Below are 23,868 nucleotides of genomic sequence, written 5' to 3'. Positions count from 1 at the left end.
TAAAAAATAAATAAAAATTTCCCCCCAAAAATAAAAAAAAGATTATTGAAAAAAAAGAAAGAAACAATTGGGCGGAGCTAGCAGTGACAGCTAGCTCCGCCCAACTGTTTCCTATTGGCCGGGACCGGCTAGAGTCTTCTGGCAGGTCCTGGCCAATGAATAACAACTGGGCATTGTTTAATAACAGTTCAGCGTCCCCAGATAATCTGGGAACGCTGATCTGTCATTGCAACTGGGCAGAGCCAACCGTGAGATCATGAAGCTTTTCGGTCGGTCGTCCGGCTTCGGGAGCTGTACGGGCTATAGTGAATAGCCTGTACAGCACCCCTTTGGTTCTACTCTCCGGTGGCCGAAGCTAGCCGAAGGATCAGCCGGAGTTACGGCTGATCCTTCGGCTAGCTTTGTGAATAACCTTCACAGTGTTTCTGCAATTTCTAGAGAAGGTACTTGTACAATCCTTGCTCAGTGTAAGTAAGGAGTATATCCATGCACCCAGCAAATAAAACTTTATTTCATGACTCACTGATTATTTTTGTTATGCACTAAATCATTGAAGAAAGTAACAGCTGTGAACAGTAGCGATATTCAGATAAAAGTGCTAGCGGAGATATATCCAAGCAAGTAAACATTTGCACTAGAGGCTGTGCTGGAGGCTTTAAAAATTAAAATTTATTTATATTATAGTGCTAACATCCCCTTAATGATTGCCACTTGTTATCATAGTGCTGTACACGTCAGGTCAAGAGTTCTGTGTAACAATTGTTCATTCCTGAAAAAGCTTGTCCTGGCTGTTGTTCTCTAAGATGCCAGGAGGGATTTTCATAATATGATGTTGATGTTGCTGCTGTGAAATGATCTCTTAAAAGTCAGGGGAAGCCCCAAAATTCAGCAAATACAGAACTGGGACGAGAAGCCAGATCTGGTTTTAAGCTTCTTTAGCTGATGGAAAAATGGTAGGGGATAATTTTTTGTTTAAAAAAGTAGTAGTAGTAGTAATAGCAGAAGGGCATCAATTAGTAGTAGTAGTAGAAGTAGTAGTAGTAGTAGAAGGATGTCAATTAAAACACTGAGAAGTACTTTACAGCACTACTGAATTAGAAGTGTTTGTTTAATATATGCTAGCTTTAGGCTATTAAGGGAAGGTTATGTAATTACAAACACACGTTGTCAGAATATGTAACAAAACCCATGCTACCAGACTAACTTGTAATTGTAAATTGTAATTACAATTTACATGTCAGTTTCATTTACTTTAAGAGGTCTGAACCTGTGGAAGCTGTGTCAGAAAAGGCAAAAGACTTCACCAGTATTGCCTGTGGGCTCCCTGCAACTGATATTAATGACTTAGCATGCTTTGTTTGGCACTGTGTCTCTGTGTGGAGGCGACCATCTTGGTAGAGATAAGGCTGTGCTTGTTCACAGCTGCACCCCTGATAACTAGTGGTCTGCTGACTGGTGTAGTGATTATGAAGAAGCAGTTGGAGAGGTGGAGAAAGCACTGATCCACAGAAGGAATGAAGCAGAAGCACGGAGATCCTTGGACTGCAGGCCCTCAGGTGCAGCTTCCACTCTAGCGAGGAGAATAGTGATCACCAACTCTCAGTCAAATCTCTAGCAGTCAGAGGTAGGAGTACCTTAGGTTATTTCACACTGCAGATATACAGCTATGAGGCTGAAGGAACAGTGAGCGCATTGCTGTTTTTAGTACCACCTTTCGTCTGGGCGTTGTAACTAATCGGGCAGACGGTGGCTTCTAGAATGCGGGTCGGCATTTTAAAATGTCCTTTCCCCGCTTCTGCTCGGAGCGAGAAACCATCTGTATTAATAGAGCCCTGATGTCTCCATAAAGAGGTCCTATCACTGTAAGTCTGCTACCACATAAAGTTAAGCGTAAAGTACAAAAGACGTTAAAAAAAAAATTACAGAAACATAAAAAAACCTAGTCACATATAAAAAACAAAACAAAACCTGCAAAACAATTTTCAAGTCCCCCGCCGCCCACATATACACACATACAAACATGCACCTGGTGCACAAATTATGAATACGCCCATTGCGCTGCACATGTTACATATCACAGCGAACATCGGAGCATGAGCAATAATTCTAGGGAGCTCAATCACTGATAAGACTAAACTGATGAGCAGTAAAAGCTTTTAAAATGTCCCATATGACAAATTTTGGGTATGATAGTTTTTTTGCATTTACGCAGGCACATGCAATTTTAAGGCTTGGTATGTTTGGAATCTAGTTACCCAACATGACCCCATCTTTTATATTTTAAATGTTTCCTAACATTTCGTAGCGAAAACAGTTTTTTTATTGAAAATATTCGGTACTTTTTTCTTTATATAGCAAGAAATAAACCCAGTGTGTCCCCCCAAAAATTATAAAATTATTTTCAGTACAGCGTTGCATGACGGAATAAATGTTAGTCACAGTACCTCAGTGCTGAATACTGAAAAATGGCCTGGACAGGAAGGGGGTTTAACACCCCGTTGGGTAAAGACAAGCGGTTTATTTTTTTAGGGTACTGCTTAGGCATAATTACCATTATTAGATGTTCCCTATAAGATCTTCACTTTGAGCTCTTGTCCACTTTAGGCTAGGTTTTAGGCTTTTTTCGTGCAGTTGTCGCACGTTTATGTTTGCACGATTTTGCGTTGAAAACCGCACAGTTGTCGCACATTTTTCAATACATAGAGATGTCTTATGGGACCCAAACTGCCGAAAATAGCGCCTGCACCTTTTTGTGTGACGGGCAATTTCTACTGTGCGACAAATCGCAAAGGTGTGAACAGCTTCCGTAGACTTGAATGCAAATCTGTGTTTTGTGCGATAAATCGCCTAGGTGTAAGGCTAGAATCACACCTGCACGACACTTCAATGTGGTGACATCCAGGCGGCAATCGCTAAAAAAAGGTACATGTACCTTTTCTTGCGACACACAATGCTCCGCTTTTTTAGTGTTCACTTGCATGGGTGGAATCACAGTGGGAAACAGTGCGATCCGCCCGGCACAACTGGGGGGACATTCAAAAATAATCAACGCAACCATGACCGCGTGGTTTTGTGCACGATTGTTGTGCGGTGAGGAGTCACCCAGGTGTGAACCTAGCCTCATACAGTAATTCCTTTCAAACTGAAAAGCTAAGTATTTGGTGGAACCATGGCCAATTAAATCTACAAGGGCACAGTAGCTAGATGTATTGCCTTTATTATCTTTATAATATTCCCACAAAGAGTGATGGGATTTGAAGCAAAGCAGAATGCTCTGGTCAACAATTTCACTTTTTTATTTACAACAGCATAAAAAAGTAAAAAGTATATTTTTTCAATGCATGATCGTTCTCTAAAACCTCTGTGTATACTAGTTTGTGTTTAAAGTGATGGTGATGCTTCTTACTCAACCTAAGATAATCAAATGGTAGTGCTGACATAGCGGGCACTATGGCACTCACTTGCAAATTTGCTATAGAAACAAAGTAAAAATGTATGATTAATGCCAAAGCATCAGTTAAAGTGGCGTATTTTAGTCTGTGATCCATTATTTTGCTTTGAACATAGAATGATTACACTCTGCACCAAGCAATATGTTTGTGCAGCTGTTCTACAAACTTGGTTGACTTTGTGTCAGTTTCACTTGCAACAGAGCGTAACACCACAAGTTAATGTATTCTGGTAAACAACTTTTACTGTCAGACTTTTTGTTCCCCACCCTTTCACCTGTCATTAGTTTATGTTAATGTCCCTTACTGAATAAACCAGCAGTATCATCCATTAAACTGAACAGAATCCATGCAGTACACATCATTTAGGTGCTTATTCAATAATTGAAAAAAATGTAAGCTAAAGCATGTTTTTGCTGACCCACAGATTGACATTGTTTTAGGAGGGACTCTAATGGGAAGAGATGGGGGTCTGATGTGAAGGGAGGCTCCTGATGTAAAGGGGGGCTCCTGAGGTGAGGGGGGATCCTGATGTAAAGGGGGACTCCTTAGATAATGGGGGGTCCTGATGTGAAGCAGGGGTTCCTGATGTAAAGGGGAATCTTGAGGTGAAAGTGGGACACTGATGCAAACGGGGCTCCTGGTGTAAAGGGGATCCTGATATGAAAGGGGAGGGAGGGGGGCTCTGATGTGAAGGGTACTGCTGATGTTCACAGGGGGGAGTCTGATGTGAAGAAGGGTTCCTGATGTGAAGGTGGGCTTTTGATGTTAAAAGGGGGGAGAGGGCGTGATGTGAGGGGGGACACCCCACTTAATTTTTTTATTTTGTAGGGTCTCCCCTTAAAATCCATACCAGACCCCTATCTGACCCCAGAAAGGGGTCTGGTATGGATTGTAGGGGGACCATGTGTCATTTTTTACATTTACGTTTTAGGGGTACATTGAGATTTTGCATACCTTAATGGGTGACGTGACTGAAAAAAGGTTGAGAAATTTGTATATAATGCATTGTGTCAAACTAAAGCAAACTAGGCTTTTAGTGTCATGCAGTGGACATGCCACCTGCATTGTTGCATTGAATGCAATGTGGATTATGGAGACTGTAATGCTGAATGGTGACATAGATTGTGTAAAGCTACCTACCTATAAAAGTACCGTTTTACATGATATCATGATATCTATTTGCCTCAACATGTATAACAAATCTTTACATTTCTTTGAAGAGATTTTTGCTGTAGTAAAACAATGCAACAAATGAATTTTTTAAAACATTTGTGGTGTAGCTGCATATTCTTCAAAACATCAACAGGGATGGCTGCACCAGCATACTCTCCCTACCAGCCCCAACACAGAACCCCCAGAAAATGCCCGGCAGAAATCTCAGTAGCCCAATTCAGATCAATTCTGCACGAACGTGCTCTGCATTTGCATGTGGTAAAGCACAGATAATGCAGATTAAAGCAATCAGATTTCCTGAATTGGTAGGATGGCAAAGGGCATCTAAGAAGAACACAAATAGCTTTATTCCCATTGACACCATTGACAAAGGGTCGTTTTTTCCCCCCAAATGACACATTTGTATCTCACAGCAATGCTAGGGAATTATTTTCCTTCCAGGGACACCACCAATGACACTCCGCCACTATTAGCCCCATATTTCGCTGCAGGGCAATATGTCCACCACTAACCAACCGTTGCTGCTATTTCTGGACCCTGTAAATGTTATATCCATTTTAGCAGTGCAAAGTGTGAATGCTGCTCCTAGCCTCGTCCCCTGTCCCACTACCCAACTTCAGATGACAAAAAACTGAACTTTTCATACTCTATTCAAAACATTTAGCTTTAGATACACTTTAAGCAAAAAGAAGTGGAAATGTTGCTTATAGCAGCCAATTAATTAGAGGATTGGATTGCCCTGCTGTGTCTGTATGCTTGTGAAGAAACACACAGCTTGCTAGCACATACAATGGTGGCTCCATAGGACCCTGCTTGGGAAAGGAGCCACCCTAAAACAGGTTATCAGGGCCAGTGTTCAGGGGACCAGCTGATTTTGCAGGAAACCAAAACTTAAACATAAAGAAACAGCATTCATTGTAACTGATTTAATCAGCAACAAACAGTATATAACACAGCGCCAACGGCTTGAGTCCAGGAAAGGACAGAGAAATGCAGTGATCGTGATATAAGACGCTAACGAAGCAGCTCTCAATAGGTTTTAGGGAAACCTCAGCACTGCAAAACAAAACACAGAGAGCGCCTCCATCGCATAAAAACTATAAAAACGTGTCGCCTATGGCCAATTTTAGTTGCGGCTGTTTCTGCGATTTCGCGGGCGCGTGCAATTTTAAAGGTTGACATGTTTAGTGTCTATTTACCCGACGTGACCCCTTCTTTTATATTATACCAAAAAATTGGGGTGAAAATAAATGTTTCATAACATTTTATAGGGAAACATGTTTTTTTTCAAAATTTAGGGTACTTTTTTTGTTATATAGTAAAAAATAAAAACCCCAGCGGTGATTAAATACCACCAAAAGAAAGCTCTATCTGTCCCCAAAAAATGGTATGAAATTCGTATCAGTACAGCATTGCATGACGGAATAAACGTCAGTCAAAGTACCGCAGCGCTGAATACTGAATAATGGCCTGGCCAGGAAGGGGGTGAAACACCCCGGTCTTCAAGTGGTTAAAACAAATATAAACAAGTGCAATGATACTCACAAATGTGGAGTTAAAACAGGCATGAAATGATATGAACACGAGGGACTTAGCCAGCCGGCTGTTCATCCTCCCTGATGGTTTACGCATTTCTGAGGTCACGCCTCCTTCGTCAGAACCAATTGGGAGTGTTCTATTGGCTCCCTTTTATATATCGCGGCTCAGCACAGGCTCATAATTAGAGAGCACCTGGGGGTTGCAGGGATGGTTAAAAACTCCCGCTTCAATTACATTCAAAGTCTCTGTGAAGATTCTCCAGTATCCACTTGTGTACACACTGTGTCAGGCCAGCAACCATAAATCCCTTTAAATGTTCAGACAGAAATCCAGTATGATCTTTAGCAGGGTCTCTGCTTACACTTGTTTATATTTGTTTTAATAAAAAGTTTTTACGCGATGGAGGCGCTCTCTGTGTTTTGTTTTGATTTAATCAGCATTTGAAATAGCTTTAAAACCTTTTGACTTTAATATCACTTTAAGGTTTTGAAGTTTCTCTTAACATTATGATTGTTAGAACATAATGCAACCTTTAATATGCTGCGCTGATCTTTGAGCTGGTCCTTTCAAGGGAAGTGAGTTACCTGGTATAATAAATGATAATTTGAAAATGCTAAAATACAACAGTTTGTAGCCTATTCTTACAGATGAATCGAGTGTGTGACATTGCTTGCCTTCAGTCACCTTAATGTGATGGAAACTGAGTCTGGGATCAGTTATAATGACCAGAATAGGTGAGCTACAAGTTGAAATAAAAAGGTCAACCATTTCTTTCTTTGTGGGATTCTGACGCTCCGAGAGACTCAAACACGCACATGTTCTCTCGGCATATTGGATTTCTTTAATTGTCCTAAAAGCACCCACCTAAAGGAGCAAGGCAGAACTTGAAAAGATGTTCATATTAGCACGACGACTCTTGAAAAGCAGTTCTAGTAAGTGAAATAGAATCTCAATTTGATGGACACATTGAGCCTTGAACAGTGAAGAAGTCAGCGTTATAGGTTGTAGGCACTAAACCTTACACTTCAGACATGAAATAGCCTCTCAGGTTTAAAACTCCACTAGTAGATGCATAGTAGATGCAGGGTCTACTGTATGTCAAAGACATCTTCTTGCTTCCACTACTTAGGTTAAAAAAAGGGGAGATAAATTATAAGTCACATTCCAGTGCTTTTTTGTAACATATATCTTAACACGTACAAAATCAGTACAACATGTCAAGCACATGCCATGCAGGGTATGCCTAATATACTGTATAGTGCTATGATGGGTCAGCTGAACCTATCCTTCTAATCAAAGTTGTCAGCACTGTCTAAAATGTAGCTTAAACCACACAATGGATGTATTTTCTACTGTTGAAACATATTGGTAAACAGTCTATACTGTACCATAGATAGCACTGAGCAAATAGATAAAAAGGTTTAAAACAAGTTTGTTTTTTTAAATCTACTAATTATTTCATTATAATTTTTATTTCACTTGTCCAGTGGGTGATGAATAAATTAAAGCACATCTAAATCCAAAATCCAAAATGTAATATATTGCAGCTTACAAATCCTTAAATGTGGTGCCTGCATAGGCTTTTTTTTGCCTTTACAAGTTATGGTGGGTTTAGGGGTGATAGGGGTCCGGTTAGAAGCTACATTGCAGGATTAGGTAAGAAATTAGGGTGGAAGTGACACAAAACTCTGGAGTTAAATCTCAAAAATGCATTCAAATACTTGTAACAAAAATGTATCTTATTTGCGTATCACTAAGCTGTAGATGCTCAAATCATCTCCGAATTCATACTGACACTGTCCTTTCTTCTGGAGGGTGGTTACTTTTGGTCCCCATGTTCCCTGTGTGTGTATTGTAAAGCTCACTCCCATGATGGACTACAATCTCTTGTTTAGTTTATTAATTTATGTTGAGATTGTTGTCCACCACAGGAGTGAGCTTGACTACTTTATAACCCACATAAGGACCATGGTGAACAAAAGTAGCCACCCTCCAGAAGGAAGGAGTTTAGTGTCACTTTAAGTGTTCTGGGGAGTTCAAATTTTAGGATTTAAAAGATTCATACTGCTATCGTTTGCAGACGATACAAAAATAGGGAGGGTACTAGAAACGGATCGTGACAATATAACATTGCAGGAGGACCTGGATAAAATAGGGGAGTGGGCAATACTATGGCAGATGAGGTTTAATGTCGATAAATGCAAAGTAATGTACTTTGGACATAAAAATAAACAAATAGGCTATACAATCATGGGTATGCCGCTAGGGAAGTCAGAAATAGAAAAAGATTTGGGGGTCATTGTAGACCACAAACTGAATGGTAGCTTGCAGTGCCAAGCTGCGGTAAACAAAGCTAGCAGGGTCTTGTCCTGTATTAAGAAGGGGATGTATTGCAGGGACAAGTCTATAATTGTGCCTCTATATAGATCGTTGGTTCGGCCACATCTGGAGTACGCGCTCCAGTTTTGGTCGCCGGTACTGAGAAGGGATGTCCTTGAACTGGAGAGAGTCCAGCGGAGGGCAACAAAACTAATTAGGGGAATGGAGGACCAGAGCTATGAGACAAGGCTTCTGACCTTAAACATGTTTACGCTGAAATTAAGGAGATTAAGGGGGGATATGATTTTCATGTACAAGATGTTCAATGGTGACAGCAACATTGGCAACAAACTGTTTGAGATTAACTCCATTACAAAGACTAGAGGCCACCACCTAAAGTTGGTGGAGAAAAAATTCCAGCACAAGGGGCGAAGAGGGTTCTTTACAGTAAGAGCGGTTAAGGTCTGGAACTCACTGCCGTCGGCAGTGATTTCAGCCTAGAGTGTAGATTTGTTCAAGAAACGTTTGGACAATTTCTTGAGGGACCGTAATATCCAGGGATACCAGTATCCCTAAGAATGAGATGATGGTGGACCTATATGGGTTGGACTTGATGGACGTATGTCTTTATTCAACCCCAAATACTATGTAACTATGTAACTATACTGAAGACCCCTATGCCAGGACTGCAGTTGTAAAAACAGTGTGCCGTGTTCAAGTCTTGGGTCACTTATCACATTTCTAAAGTGATACTAAGGGTAATTGTGGGCAGTGCAATGGTTAAATGTTTCTCTGTGCTATTTGTTATATTCTGCCTTGGCAAAGTTAGTACATGTAAACCTCTTCAGAATAGGTTCAGTAAAACAAAAGTATTACGAATTACATGTACACGTTTAGACTGTCAGTAATCTGCAAACAGGATAACCCTACAAATCAGAAATTACCCAACCCTGGTGTGAAATCTATTGTAAGAGCAAACATCATACAAGTGAAAGCACTGTGTAACCAGCATGGTGGTGAGATTACAAATGTCTTTCAGCCTGATGCTTGGATAATGATATGGCAGCAAAGTGGAATAAAGCAGGGATTATGAAGTTATTATTTGGGGATACAAACAGTCATTTTTTAGATGCACAAATAACCATCATCATAGAAGGGATACATCAATTCAAACACAAACACAGATATTTATTTAAGAAAAAAAAATCGTTGGCAAGTGGGAGGAGCTTAGACCTTAAAATCAGTGGCTGATTCACTATGATAAAAGATGGTGGGTGACTTACCACGCCAACATCTACCCAAAACTGGAATGCCAATTTAGAGTGGTCTGACCTTTTTAAGATAAAGATATTTTGTTGTTTGGTAACATTAGAAAGCTGTTTTTCAGAACAGTGTTTGCAAGGGCAGATACTACCCACATCCTATTCTGTTGTAAACACGTGATTTGCTGCCACCAGCACTGCTATTACAAGAATACAAATTTCACATGCAACATTTTTTTTTTTTTGGCTGCACTTCATCTTTAGAAATTTTGGCCAACACTAGCTTTTATAAATGTCCCTTTATTTGTCTTTACCTGCTTAATAAAGTGAGGAGCTTTGACACACACTGTGCTTGCTGAATGTGCCTTTCTCCTAATAGGCAATCTGATGCTGGAGATGAATCTTTATATATCAGTTAGGTTCCTTGCTCACTCCTGGGTACCATTTATTTGAATGCACTCCAGTTTCCTCGACACACAAGTATTTTACAAGTCCACTCTTCCTCTGTCTCTGTGACTCATCTGACATTAAGGACTGTAAGAGCATGTGGAGTGTGTGTGCATTGTGCGGTACATGCGATTGCAACAATTTATCATGAAAGGAGATTAAAGCTCTATGCCTCGACTCTGTCTGGCTGAAACAATCTGCACAGGACACGCAGCACCTCAGCAGCAGTTAGCAAAGTGCTGCAGCCGGCGTGGTGAGCTCTGAGAGGAAATAGATACAGAACAGACAATTCTCAATGCACAGGTTCCCTTCAGACATTTGCATGCTGTTTGACAGTGTGACTTCTGGAGCACTGCTTCTTGTATCTCCATCATCCATTGACAAGAGGACGGGAAAACGTAAGTTAGCGTTGTCTAAATCCTTGAATTAGGAGCGTAAGAAGATAAAGGGGTGGGGGGTGACAAGCAATTGTTCCTGGCATAGAGGGTGCAGACATAAAATAATGTGTGATTAAAATCTCCATTCAAGTAGCGAGTGCTTTCAAAGAGTATTTTTAAAAATAGGAAGTAGCAGCAGATGAACTGTTGGAAATGCTGTGATGGTTTTTTTTTTTTACCAGTCATGTAGGAGAATGATTATGATCCTATGCTGATCCTCTGCTTTTGAAAAACCTTAAAGTGGCCACTCTCGTTTCTTCACCGAGCAGCAGGGGAATAGATCTGATTGTAATTAAAGCTGCTGCGAATGTTTGGAATATCTTAGCTGTTTTCAGATGTAAATGATCCTTTTGGTAAAGAAGGACACATGTACGGTTTTGATATACTTGTGAGAAAAGTAAGGTGATAGGAAGAAGGTAAAATAATGACAGCAAAGGTATTATATTTCATATAGCCTGGGCATGATGTGAAATATGTTACAATTCATTTTTAGTGTTAAAAATATACTTTTAAGCTTAACTGTCTAATATTGAGTAATGTAAATAAGATTTTACACTTCAATTGAGATGGATGTTTAAATGGATTATAATCTATTGCACCTTTCATCAAAAGAAGACATCACGAGTGATTATTAAATGGGCTAGCTACATCTTACAAGGCCTGGTGTATGTTGGCATGTCATTTTTATTTACTGTAAATAATATTGAATAATAAATACAGTTCTTGACAAATTACATGTTTTGGCCCACGTTTTCCTGTGACAAGGTCTTACTCGAGCTTTGCCAGGGTGCGGGGAGCCTGCTGTTTGCAACAACAATTAGGAAATCTCGCAAGTAGAAAAACTTTTATTCTGACTCCTGGAATCATAGGGAGTCCATGACAGGCCGTCAGCCAGGTATATCATTCCCAATTTGCATAATATGTGAGCAGCTTAAAAAATAAGTGTATCATGCTTAAAACGCTCTACTCTTCCTAATTACTGTCATAGTTTGTAGAAATTTGTTCTAAATGAAGTCACAACAAAAAGTTAACTAATGTAAGTAAAATATTGCAGTTTTACCTCAATGGAGCACAACATGTCAGCTGATATTTGTGTAAGAGTTCTTGCTACCTGCACATGTTGTAGGCAACCATGTTGTGGACTCCAGCAGTGTCATGTCATATAGTTTGTTACTCTTATCAATCATGGTGGCACTGTGCCTATACTTGGCATTCTAATAGCTACTTTATGCAAAATCCTCGGTATGCTCAAGGGCTTGCATTAAGCTTTAGAAACAAAATGTGTACTGGGAATGGATATCAAATTTAAGTTAGTAAACACATATCTAAAAAATAATAGTTTGTCACAAAAACCTACATCTTCCCCTTTCAGTTCAAACCTGAAGCATAAGTCAAAATGGTTTCACGTAACCTATTTTTCCTCAGCTTGGTTCAGACCCCTCACCGGTCTTCCCAACAGCTGATCAAAATTACTTCTTAGTTTACTGTCTAAAGTGACCTATGCCCTTTGTCCTAATACCTCATCTAATAGTAACTGTGCACAGAAGCTATGGAAAGCTCTCTTTTTCCTGTTACAGCTTCATAGCAATTCTTTTAATAGCACCTGTAAAAAATCTGTGTTTAAATAAACCTACCATCAGAAGTCTTATTTGCAGTGTGTGTTTAGTCTGCCTGGATACAATTGCTTTATCTGTCCTTTCATGATTGGCTAAATATTTTTTTGTTGATTGAGGTCATCTAATAGAAGAAATAATTACAATTTTAGCCCATAGGTGAAAGGAAGCATGAAGAAAGGCAAAGGAGGTAAATTTGATTTTTACACAGAATTTTCATAGCTGCTCTTTATACATAGAGTTGTCATAGGACTTGCTTGACATTAGAGAAAAAAGCGATATTGAACTTTAAGGCATTCCTTTTGGGATAGCAAGAGGAATTCCACAATTCACTGCAATCTTCATGAAGTCCTGGCATGCCTACCTTCATTGCCTTTGTGCTTTTGGGCTTGAAAAACATAGATAGTTATATGTAACATACATTTTCCAAAATCATATTTTGCAGGCAAATACCACCCTTAAAATTGAACCAGGGAACTGTGTTTTATCATGTATAAAGAAATTCTATAATTCTATATATATTTTTGTTGCCTTCTAAGACCTTGCATTCACTAGAAAATCATACCAGCATTTTGGGAATATGCAATTTGAGAAAATGGTCCTTTGATCCCTGAAACATATAAAAAGTTATTCGGGTATTGCAAGCTTCTGTAAGCTAGCAGCCGTACATTTTCCAACATGTTGGAATTAGTTTTTCAACATTCATTTGACTGAATGGGAAACGGCAGGTAAACACTCTCAAAGTGCTGACTTTGGGACTTTTCTACAATGCAGTAGATAAATGAGAACTGGCCCTACGGAAAAGAGAGTCTTTTTTCATGGCTATGTACTTTTCTTGTGTTACAAAACACAGCACAATTCCTGACACCCTACATAAGCCAAGCCCTTATGTGAGCACAACCCTAAGGAGTGCTGTATATAGTTACAGAGTCAAAATCTCTGCCACAAGATTAAGACTGCTGGTTCATTTAGTTGACTCAACCATACCATGTACAAATGAATGTGTCCAGTGGAATAAAGTGAGCATCTAGCCTGAGTTGCAGGACAATATAGCTTGGCATATGGCCTGAGAAAATCTGTGGCATAGCGCCAAGAAGGGGGATTCCCTATCTCAGAGACCTAAATTGTTATAAAATGCCAAAAGAGACTGTCTGGCATCAACCCAATCTGTTATGAGCTGACGTACACGTTAGGTCTTCCTTGAAGGACTGAAATAAAAATCTATGAATCATGATATTCATTTTATCATGGCCTCAGCACACAGCAACTTTATATAATGTCTGCAGGCTGTAACTTCAATCCTGTATAAAATTAAAGGATTGTTGCATATTGTACATTTTATTAATCCTGAATATATTATGTCAGCCTGTGAAAAAGGTGATATTTTAAGGAAGTTCACTCATTTAGTATGAAATGAGCACACAATTATATCCATTTTTAAATGTCACTTATTTCATATGCCTTGTTGTCTTCGATTGCATTGATTGTATCTTCAGTGGAGCTAGTAACAGATATGCCAATAAACACGCGCAGAATACACAATGTTTTGGCATTTTTTATTTGTATGTTGATGTCATTATAATACAAAGTCATTTGAATTTAGTCACTGAGAAGCTCAGGTTGTTAATCCAGAATGTTTTCACAGACGGCCTTAATATTGCTTGTGTAGTACAGCATTATACCATGTCTGCCATGGTGTCCCAGTCGTCGGTGCCCACAGCTAGTTTACAGTGATAGCTCAGGGCACTGCATTTCCCACATTTCTTTAGCCTGCTGGCTGAAGCAGAACTATTTGTCAAAGTGTGATACTACCCCCTCCCCTGGGACATACATTGCCTCCCTTAGCTTCGCCAGTCCTTTGTCATCTGATGTCTCTTTCATCATTTGGATCCCACAACATGGCTCTGGTAATTTAGACCTGGTATAGCTCTGGTAAATTGACCTGAGTTTGATGCTTGTAAATTTGCTCTGAACATGGGTTTGATGAGCTGGCCTTATTAACGGTTCCAATGACTCTGTTCTGAGCACAGATCTGTTAACTTATTTTTGGATCATTTTAGAGAAAATAGCCAGTCTTAAAGTTACAGTAACAGAACGATGATCAAATAAAAAAAAAAAAAATATTTTTATATTTTAAAATAATATATTTATATTTAAAAAAAAAATGGTTTTAAAAATAAAAAAAATCATTGTCCTATTAATGGGGTTTCTGCAGTGTGGCTCCTGCAATATGGTATACTGGGTCATTACCTGTATTTTAGCCAGTAACATTTTGATGCATTCTATTATGTACCTTTAAATAAAATGATTAGTGTTTTATCGATTTATTAGTTTAATACTAATCCAAATGTGGTGCACTCTAGGCTGTTCTCCACCTCTACTGCAGAGTCATTTTCTACTTGGCTGTGAATAGCCTTTGCAATGTAATCATTATATGATTTAGATCTATATGTGTGCACTGTTTCCTGCTTTGTAGTGCTACTCAATGGTTGCACCTTACCGCTCTCCTGTGAATGCAAGTCTATGGACTGGACAAATTATTTAGGACAACGTAATCCCTTTGTGGCTTAAATCCTTTCTCAACAAATGTTCAGAGGGAGGCAAAGTAACTGCACTGTATGACTGAAAATTGCATCTAGTGGTTTATCTTCAAATATCAATAAAACAATCACAAAGTTAAAGGAGAATTATGAGGCAAGTGATTTTCACTCAGCCTCATAATCTGAGCCGACCTGTGACAATGAAACTGTCACAGGTCGGCTCAGTAGATCGGGAAGTGAGTGAACACATACTGTCGCTCGCTCACTTCTCGATCTATCCCTGCAGAGAGCGGTGACTGTCACTCACGGCTCCCTGCAGGGGTTCCCCCCCTCCCCTGTCGGGTTCCCCCCCTCCCCTGTCCGATCCTCCAGCGCTGACTGGCGAAATGGACGGGGAGGGGGTGGGCTACAGCTGGCTCTGCCTCTGGATAGGCAGAGCCAGCTGTCAATCCCTCAGCTGAGTTGATCCAGACAGTAATGCCGGGATCCGTCCCGGCTGCTGCATCTCAGCTTTGGGTCACGGGAGAACGCTAGTTTGTGTTCTTCCGTGACCCTTAGGAGAACTATGGGGAAAAGCCCTGACCCCATAGTTCTCCTTTAATAAGTAACAAAGTTTAATGTATGAATTTAAAGTGGACTTTTAACCATATCTTCAAAATAACAACAAAGGCACCTTTAGAAATGTTTAGTAATGACAATCTACAAACAGATACTTCTAGATAATTGCTGGCTTTTTATTTTTTGTTCAAAAAACGTTCAAAAAACCAAGAAAGGGCACAGAGAACACTGGCTAGTTAACAAAGTAGTGATGAAAAACTGAAGGTGGTGGCACTTACGTGTGAATGCCAGGATCTGGAGATGGACGGCCGGTATGGAGGATCGGGGCACTCGTGGTGTGGTGTCCGACTGTGATCGATGTATTAATCCAAGAGGTATATCCACGGGAGAGTGTAGATGAGAAGAGGGGACTTTTGCATACCTTATTTTTCTTTTCTTCCCATTCTTCTCACAGTGGCAATTTTAACTAAGGGCAGGCTACTAGATCTTCCTAAACTTCCTAGAACTCTGACACATGTGACTAGGACATGTGACCATGCACATCATCTCAGGGAGAAACATGTCTTTCCCTGAAATCTCATGAGATTACAGATGAGATTTCCCAGCAATGCACTGCTGATGTAACCTTCCCAGGATGCAATGCTTGGACACGAAAAAGGACATTTAACAGTTCTATTCACATTCTGAAGCACATGGTTAGCCATTTAGGGAAGTTCAGATTCCTGTTCAACTATTATGAGCTAAATTAATAGTATAGTATACTATATTGAGTTTATTTTATGGTTGGGAGTTAAATGAAACCTATAATTAAGAAAATATGGAGGCTGCCATATCCACTGACCCCTTCTTCTGAAAATGCTAGTTACCTGGCTGTCTGTGGTCTCAATACCCTAGATGCATGAAGCAAGTGTGCAGCCCCTGCAGTCAAAGTAGAACAAAACTCCACGTCTACATGCTAATTTTGGGACATTGATTCAGAAAGCATTTAGGGTAATAGATCAGTAAGACAGCCAGACAAAAAAGTGTTTACAAAGAAGAGTATAATTGTGGCAAGCTACATTTTAATTTTAATACATTCCCTTTTAAAAGTACTAATGAGGAAGAAACTTGATAAATTATATTACTGGTACAACCATCTTTGCTGCCGTCAGTGTAACACCAGTTGCTCTGTATTCTAATTAATATTTTAGGTGTCACTGTAATTGTTTAGTTTTAAAAAAAACTTTTGTTTGCATTATACATACTGTAGAAGTGGAACAGATATGAAAAGCAGCAGAGCACAGTAGAACAAAAAAGGTATGTGAATATCACCAGAAGTCTCTTATATACACGTGGCGAGGGATAGAGGAAATACATTGAAGTGAAACTAATACACCATTTAATATTACAGAAGTAAAAGTGTACCAGCAGACACCAAAAGGTGCCTGCGATTACTGTATTGGCCAGAAATGGCTCATCTGTTCCCCTTTTTGATTGTTTCATTTTCTTATAGGAGTCTGACTTTCCCTAATATCATTGCTAAGCTCTTCCAAACTGCCTTAGTCCTGCCTAATAAATGTGCCTTAAACTCTGATGAGAAATTTGCTTTAAAGTCATGGGGGTGCCATCCATTATTTCTTTCTTTTCTAACTCCTTTTTACATTATACCTTTCCTCTACTACAAGCAGAAAGAAAATGTCTTATTAATGTATAACACATATTGTATTCAGTTCCCAGAACAATGTTGGCTGAGCTTGTTATGTGAATGTTGTAAATGTGCCCTGTCTCTAATACACATGTCATATTCCACCCGGCTATGCCCACTGATCATTTGTGAATGCTATTTCTGTAATCCACCTGTTTATACAAAAGTGAAATCTGCTACCCAGAGAACAATAGAATGTGTTTGAGACCTAATATTCCATCTTAAACAGCTACCTCTATTATAAACCAACTAAAGATGTGTTTGGGTGCATCTATTGAAAATGATAGACAAAAAAAAACTAAATATGCATGTATAATTGAAACAGTATCTCTAGGATCTGTGTCTGTATGTCCAGAGGCCTGCTTCATCCAGTCCATGTGTGGCATGTCACGTGTGTGCTGGATTGTGACCTTTTAGCTATGGCCAACTGCTTGCATAAGCGTTGGCACCCTTGCCCCAGGTGCCTCATCCTGAACGTTGCTTTAGAGAACGCATCAGTTTAGGGTTTTCTGCAGTGCCTGTCTTTCTATTTTTTTCCCGTGACCTAGAACCTTCGCAGACATACGAACCAAAGTGGGTATGTGGCCTTTTGGCATATGGATCAAGGAGAAACTTTTCTGCCCAAACTTTATGATGACCAAGGGGTCAGCTTTCCACAATCAAGGGGATCTGACTTCTGCAGTTAGAGCATAGAAACTCAGTGGAACAATGCCACTCTCAAGCATCAGTTCAGTATTTGTCTTTCTGGACAAATAAAGAACGAGTTAGCCAGGGTCCTGAATTAATTAAATAGGCAAGCTACCAAAATAGACCACCAGAAGCATAAGCTAGAGAAGATGGGTGCCTACTTTTTTACATGGACTTTGGCATCTTCTTTAGCTCTGGTTCATCTGGACATACAACTTCGTCGTCAGTCTAACTTTTGCCTTACTGTGGGGCAACTCAGGTATTGGCCAAAATTGATTCAGGAGCTTGTACCTGTCTTTTGGATGCTTCACTAGCTCATCATTTCTGTCTACTCCTCCGCACCATGACCCAGTCTCTGCCTATTTGGCTGGTTGATGGTTTAGCTTTCAAATATGGACCCACCTACAAATAACTTTTCCACTTCTCATGACTATTTCTCCAGGTCATCAAGAAATTCTGAGCTTAAAAATCATCCCTTCACCATTATTTACTGTTATTCTGGGCATGCCCTTGTTACAGGTCTGTAACCCTAATATCTGTACGGTCCTCTGGAGAGATTTGCTTTTCTTGGATTACTGTTGCCAGTTCTGCCTGCATATATGTAAAAATGCATATATGTAAATATGTACATATGCATATATGTAAAAATTAAGGAGAGCATTCAATTGCAAACCCTGACTTCATAGATGTCTTTGATAAGAAGAGGGTGAATTCTCTCCCACCAAACCTACGATTGCCAGATTAAGCTTCCACTAGTGCAGGCATATTTTTAGTAGAAAAAAAATCACTTTATTCCTGTATTGATTAAAGCGGTCCTCAACAAGGTAGAAATAAAGAATTGCTACATGCTCCTGCTCTTGCGATTGAGGTCAGCAAAGATATTTTTTACAAAGTTAGACCTGTGGGGAGCCCAAAATTTAGCCTTTCACAGCAGACTTGGCCACTTTAAATACATGGAGACGCCTTTATTGTTTTGTTTACCTGGGTGACATCTTGATTTTGTTCTTCTGTAGGAATTGTTAGGAAATTGCAGATCCCTTCTTCTTTATCTTCAGTGTACCATCTTCAGCTCAATGATAAGACGGAAAGAACAGATCCTGGAACAATATCTCAGGTGATTTTCTTTGGCATCTTAGGACAATTGGGTCTCGCTGCTACCCTTGGCAGAACGTGCATACAGCAATGCCCTGCACTATGCGATTGAGGCAATTGTAAATGCCAGATGGTTTCAAGGACAGTAACTAGTAACTAAAAAACAAAACGGACAGGGTTGTCAACCATTCCATATTCTATCCTAAACTAAAAAAAACTTTGGCTTTACCATACACATTAATGCTGATGGAAGGGACTTCATATGCATTTTTATGCCATAATCATTACAAAGAACTATAGTTCAGTGGTCAGACCATTCATTATCTTGTTGGCTGTAAGCCAGCCTTTCTCAACTAGGGTGCCCCTAGCTTCCTTAGAAGTGCCTCGAAATTTTCACCATGGAAACAAATGACTATAATTCAGGAAGAGTGGGATCCATTCAAAGTTATTCTCTGTCCAGGCCTTCTTCACCTCCTGACCTGTGCCATGTTGCTACAACTGTTGCTCCTGATATTAAAGGGTGGCCCTAAATGGAAGGGGGGCTTCTGATGTGCAAAGGGGGCTCCTGGTGTAAAGGGCAGGTTTCTGATGGGAAGAGGGCTCCTTATGTGAAGTGGTGCTACTGATGAATCTCATCATTTTTTGTGTGTTTTTGCATGGGATCTCCCCTTAAAATACAGACCCCGATCCGGGATAAGGGTCTACTATGGATTTTGGAGGGGCAATTCTTTTTTTTTTACATTTATGTTTTTTACTTTTTAAACTGTGGTGCCTCAAGATTTTGAATCCTTTTTTACGGTGCCGCAAAAGTAACTGCAAAAGTTGAGAAATGCTGCTTTGAGCCTCATTAGGCCTTTCGGTGCATGGTTGATCTGGTAATGCTTTGCATGTTATTTTTTTCCTCTGATTGATGTAAACATCTGTAAAATGTATTTAAAAATGCAATAACATTTATTGAAAAAAAAAGTTAATACATCCCTTAAGTTTTTATTGGTGTCTGTAACCCTGTTTGGAAGATTTCAACTTTCTACTTGTTTCGGTGACATCATATTAAATATTGAGGGAAGTGATTGTCACTGGACAGTAAGGCAGTAACAGCAGTTAAACCATGCAGGGGTTTTACCGCCGCCCTATTTTGTTGCAGTCTACTCCCCCACTGAAGAAAATTCCTATGACTTCCTGTTCTGACAGGAAGTGAGGGAAATTTTCCCCAGTGGGAGCACAGACCACTTACAGGGGTTCTATCTCTTTCCCACTCTGTACAAACTAAAGGGAAACAATTGGTTAAAATTGGGCTTTACTTGGACTTTACTTTACTATCTCTGTTCTCACTTCCTTGCTGCACAGAGATAGAAGCTATGGGTGTCAGCTCCTCACCTGATGATTATTGTATCCTACTTTTTGGCCACTTTCTGCACAGGCTCCCAATCTCATACATTATTTAACACCTGTTCAGATCAGTTTCCTTTGCCTGAGCAATGTTCCTGTTGCCTCCAAGCTCCCTTCTGTGCATTTGCCCCTGTTCTGCTACCTGTTTCCTTGGATAGACCTTATGTGTATCGACCCCATCTTTGTTACTCGGATTCTTTCATGTACTGTCTGCCCTGACCTTTTGCCTGTCTCCTGGATCTTCACTTCTTCTTTGCCGGTCTGTACTCCACCGGGTGTCCCTACCCACACCTGCTGCATGAAAAACCTGGGGGTCACAAACTGGCACCGGCACACAATAAAATCCATCTGCACCATCAGGAGCTCTGGAGAAGACCAACTGGTGCTTAGACCCAGTGCCCAGGCGGATTCCGTGCCTCCATTTCACACAAGAACTCACTTCTCCACATACAGTATATACAGTATAAATTATATCATCAACTCTAAAGCTGGCCATACACCTTACAACCATTTCACGGCTTTCATTAAAAGCTTGTACGATCTGCCCATCTTGGACATGCAGATTGTACTCGCTGAGTGGGCAGTGTGCGCTTGTGGACACCGGCCCGTTCGGCATTTGTCTTCCGAGCACGCCACTAACCCGGGTGCTCGGAAGACAACAGACGTGCGACCGTACAGTAGAAACGGTTGCACGCCTTCCATACACCTGCCGATTATCGTACGATCGCGGGATCACCCACGATTATCGTACGATAATCGGCAGGTGTATGGGCACCTTAATGCATAAATTGATTTTAAATGTTAGGTTTACTGCCCTTTAAGTGGATGGAAGTAGTACATACAGCTCTAATAAGTTCTCTCTCCAGCTTTGTGTCCCGAGACAATGTAGACAGTATTTTCTAGATGCTGGGCTCTATGTAATGCTGGTCAATACAAATTATGAATACACAGGAAAAAATTTGCTTGATGGAAGCATGCTGGCACAGAATCCATAAATCACAAAAAAGCAGTAGGTGACAGGTCAGAAAAACAGCAGCCAGTAATGGTGAGGACTGCAGTATTAATGCTTTGTAGATTGCTGTGAGACCAGGTCTCCTTTAATCATGAAATGCTTCAACTGTTAAAGATAAAGGGAAAATAAACATGATTTTTATTTTTTCCATTTACCACATCAGATCAAAGATGTAAAAAAAAAAAAATAGTTTCAGTCAACCATTATATGTTGAATTCCAGGAAATGTCAATATTTGAAGTTGAAAATCCTAAAAACTACACCTGCTGCCAATTTAAGTGCAACAGTGTTGGTTAATCAGCTTAATAAAATCAGTTCCAGTTTAAGAAACAATTATGTGGAATATGCAAATATAATTTTAGAGCTTTGATTAAAAAATATATGCTTGATTTGTCATACGATTTAACAGTGCCTAGCTAAAAATAGTTATCAGGTACAGTGTAAGCATGTGTGGATGTTAGTGGAAGCTTTCTAGCAACCTGTGGTACACACAAGATATACAGTGTATCGAATGCTGCTCAAGTCAATACCAACTGTATATATCATTTATTGATTTGTTTTTAAACAATTTATATAGGTATAGCTTTTAAAAAAACAAACAATCTCATGTATTCTACCCCCTCAATATGAAGGGTGACTTCACAACTCAGTAACAAGTCCTATGGGGCAAAAGGGAACTTGCTTGAACCTGTGACCAGAAAGCTCAGTTGCTACATACATTTCACAGTGACCTGCATTTTACAGGGGTTTTGGAACATTGTACAGTATATCCATATTGGTGTGCAGGCACATAGAGGTGTCTGTAATAAAGTGTACATGTCAGTTTTCCTTGTGCTATGGCCTCATAATGTAACCATTTAAGTTTGCTTACCTTGCTTCTTGCTTGCTTAACTAATACTGACCAGAAATTGTGTCGTAGTTGATTCCATATCCTTTCCTTATTTCTTATAGTCAGAAACAAAAAATACAGTTTTTAAATTTTAATAAATATATATCTATATCTATATATATAAATAATGTATTGTATAATGTTCAATTATTTTTTCAGTCAGGTATATGTCAAATGCTGCATCTAAACATTTTGCAAGCAGATGGAGCCTTTTAGACTCACTTCAATGTTTTCAGGGGTTTTCCATTTGCTTCTTTTATGTAAGGCCTGTTGTTTGCAAACATAAATAGATCACGCTGAAATTTACATACACAAAGCAAATTACTTATCTATTTTTTAGTTAAATGTATCAGTCAAACTAACCTAGCTATAAACAGGCAGCTTCTGCTGTGCTGTCTCGTTAGGAATCTTCTGTCAAGTATTAACTATTAATTTGTAAAACAAACATTGTCTATAAAAAGTGAAAAAAAAACAGATATAAAACCTGTATAAAAAATGTTTAAAACATAAAAAAATGTATAAAACGACTTCATCCATTAGCATTGTATCTGCTGTAATAATGATCATTGATGAATATTACAAACACATTGATGTCATCACATTAATTGATGTAATCAAAAGAGGTCTTTTCTGTATGAGATTTTGTCACATTCCTGTACTGTAGGCTTTTAGATTTGTTAAGGCCCCTTTTACATGGGCAGTCCGATTGGGTCCGCTTGTCGGGTTTTTCAAGCGGACCCGATTGGATATCCAATGTTAGTCTATGGACAGTCCTGTGTAAATGGACGGGGGCCCATATACAAACGATTACCCCAGACTTCGGCCAGGTCTGAAAAAACAAACGGATCAGAAATCTGCTTCGCTGGACCTGATCATGCTGGATCTGGGGTAATTTGATGAACAGACATGTGTCCATTTACATCCAATTTCCCGTAGACCGACATGGGGTCTGCAAGATGGAGGAAAAAACTAAAGGGACACGGATGTCACAGCGGTGACATCCGCTCTTTACTGCTCTGATCAAGAGGGGATCAATGCACAAATCTTCTCCTGATCAGCCCATGTGAAAGGGGCCTTAGTGAAACAGCGTAGATAACAATAATACTATGCTAGTTGCAATTACTCATAACGGTCAATCAGATTATTGTTCATTGGTTGTTATTGGTTACTGCTCTTAACAAATCATATTTTCAACTAAGGCTGTATTACTTAAAAAGTGAGTCTGAGAATAGTGGCACATCAGTGATGATCATTTTACAATGACAAGATCATGGCAAGATCATGGCTACATTCTCACGCTAGTTTCATATGTATATGCATTCATGCATGTCTACAATTCAAGCCTCATTACATTTCTCAAGAACTGGTCCTTTGGGATATTCCATTTAAATTTCAGCTTCCATCTAATTTATCCCTAAGGAGCTGATAACATTTACTTTTATATTTTAGAAAGGCAAATAACAGCTGTACGTGTATTAATATTTATATATGACCATAATGAAATCATTATGGTTTTTAATTTGCCTTAATCTTGAAAAGATGAAAGCGCCACTTTTAGTTGTGGTTTTGCAAATTCATTGTGTTAACAAATATATTATGAACTTTCTTTATGCTGTAGTAGAATATACTGTATTTGCTACTCCAATGTACAATCCCAAATTATTTTACTGCCACAACATCAGTCACCCTTCTTTAGCCACCCTTTTCCTATACTTACCTCATCAGCAATGAATGGACAAGTGAGCAAGCAGGAGACTTAAAATGCAACCAAAATGC

The 23,868-nt window shown here is 39.5% G+C and overlaps 1 protein-coding gene across 3 annotated transcripts in view; it reads left to right on the top strand.

Annotated features, from left to right (window-relative positions):
* Positions 1-23,868, top strand: part of ARHGAP24 (Rho GTPase activating protein 24) — a 600,350-nt gene that overhangs the window by 178,301 nt on the left and 398,181 nt on the right. The window contains exon 1 of one of the 3 annotated variants that reach the window (XM_018576194.1): positions 10,229-10,590. The exons of the other annotated variants lie outside the window; for them this stretch is intronic. Coding sequence (XP_018431696.1) covers positions 10,488-10,590 — 103 coding nt within the window. The 5' untranslated portion in view covers positions 10,229-10,487. Of the gene's footprint in view, positions 1-10,228; positions 10,591-23,868 lie in introns of those variants that run through there. 3 annotated transcript variants of the gene reach the window in all.

The sequence above is a fragment of the Nanorana parkeri genome, unplaced genomic scaffold, assembly GCF_000935625.1.
Source record: "Nanorana parkeri isolate BGI_ZX_2015 unplaced genomic scaffold, ASM93562v1 scaffold59, whole genome shotgun sequence".
Taxonomy (NCBI): Eukaryota; Metazoa; Chordata; class Amphibia; order Anura; family Dicroglossidae; genus Nanorana; species Nanorana parkeri.
Note: the sequence above shows the minus strand (reverse complement) of the source record. Positions and strands in the feature narration are given on the sequence as shown.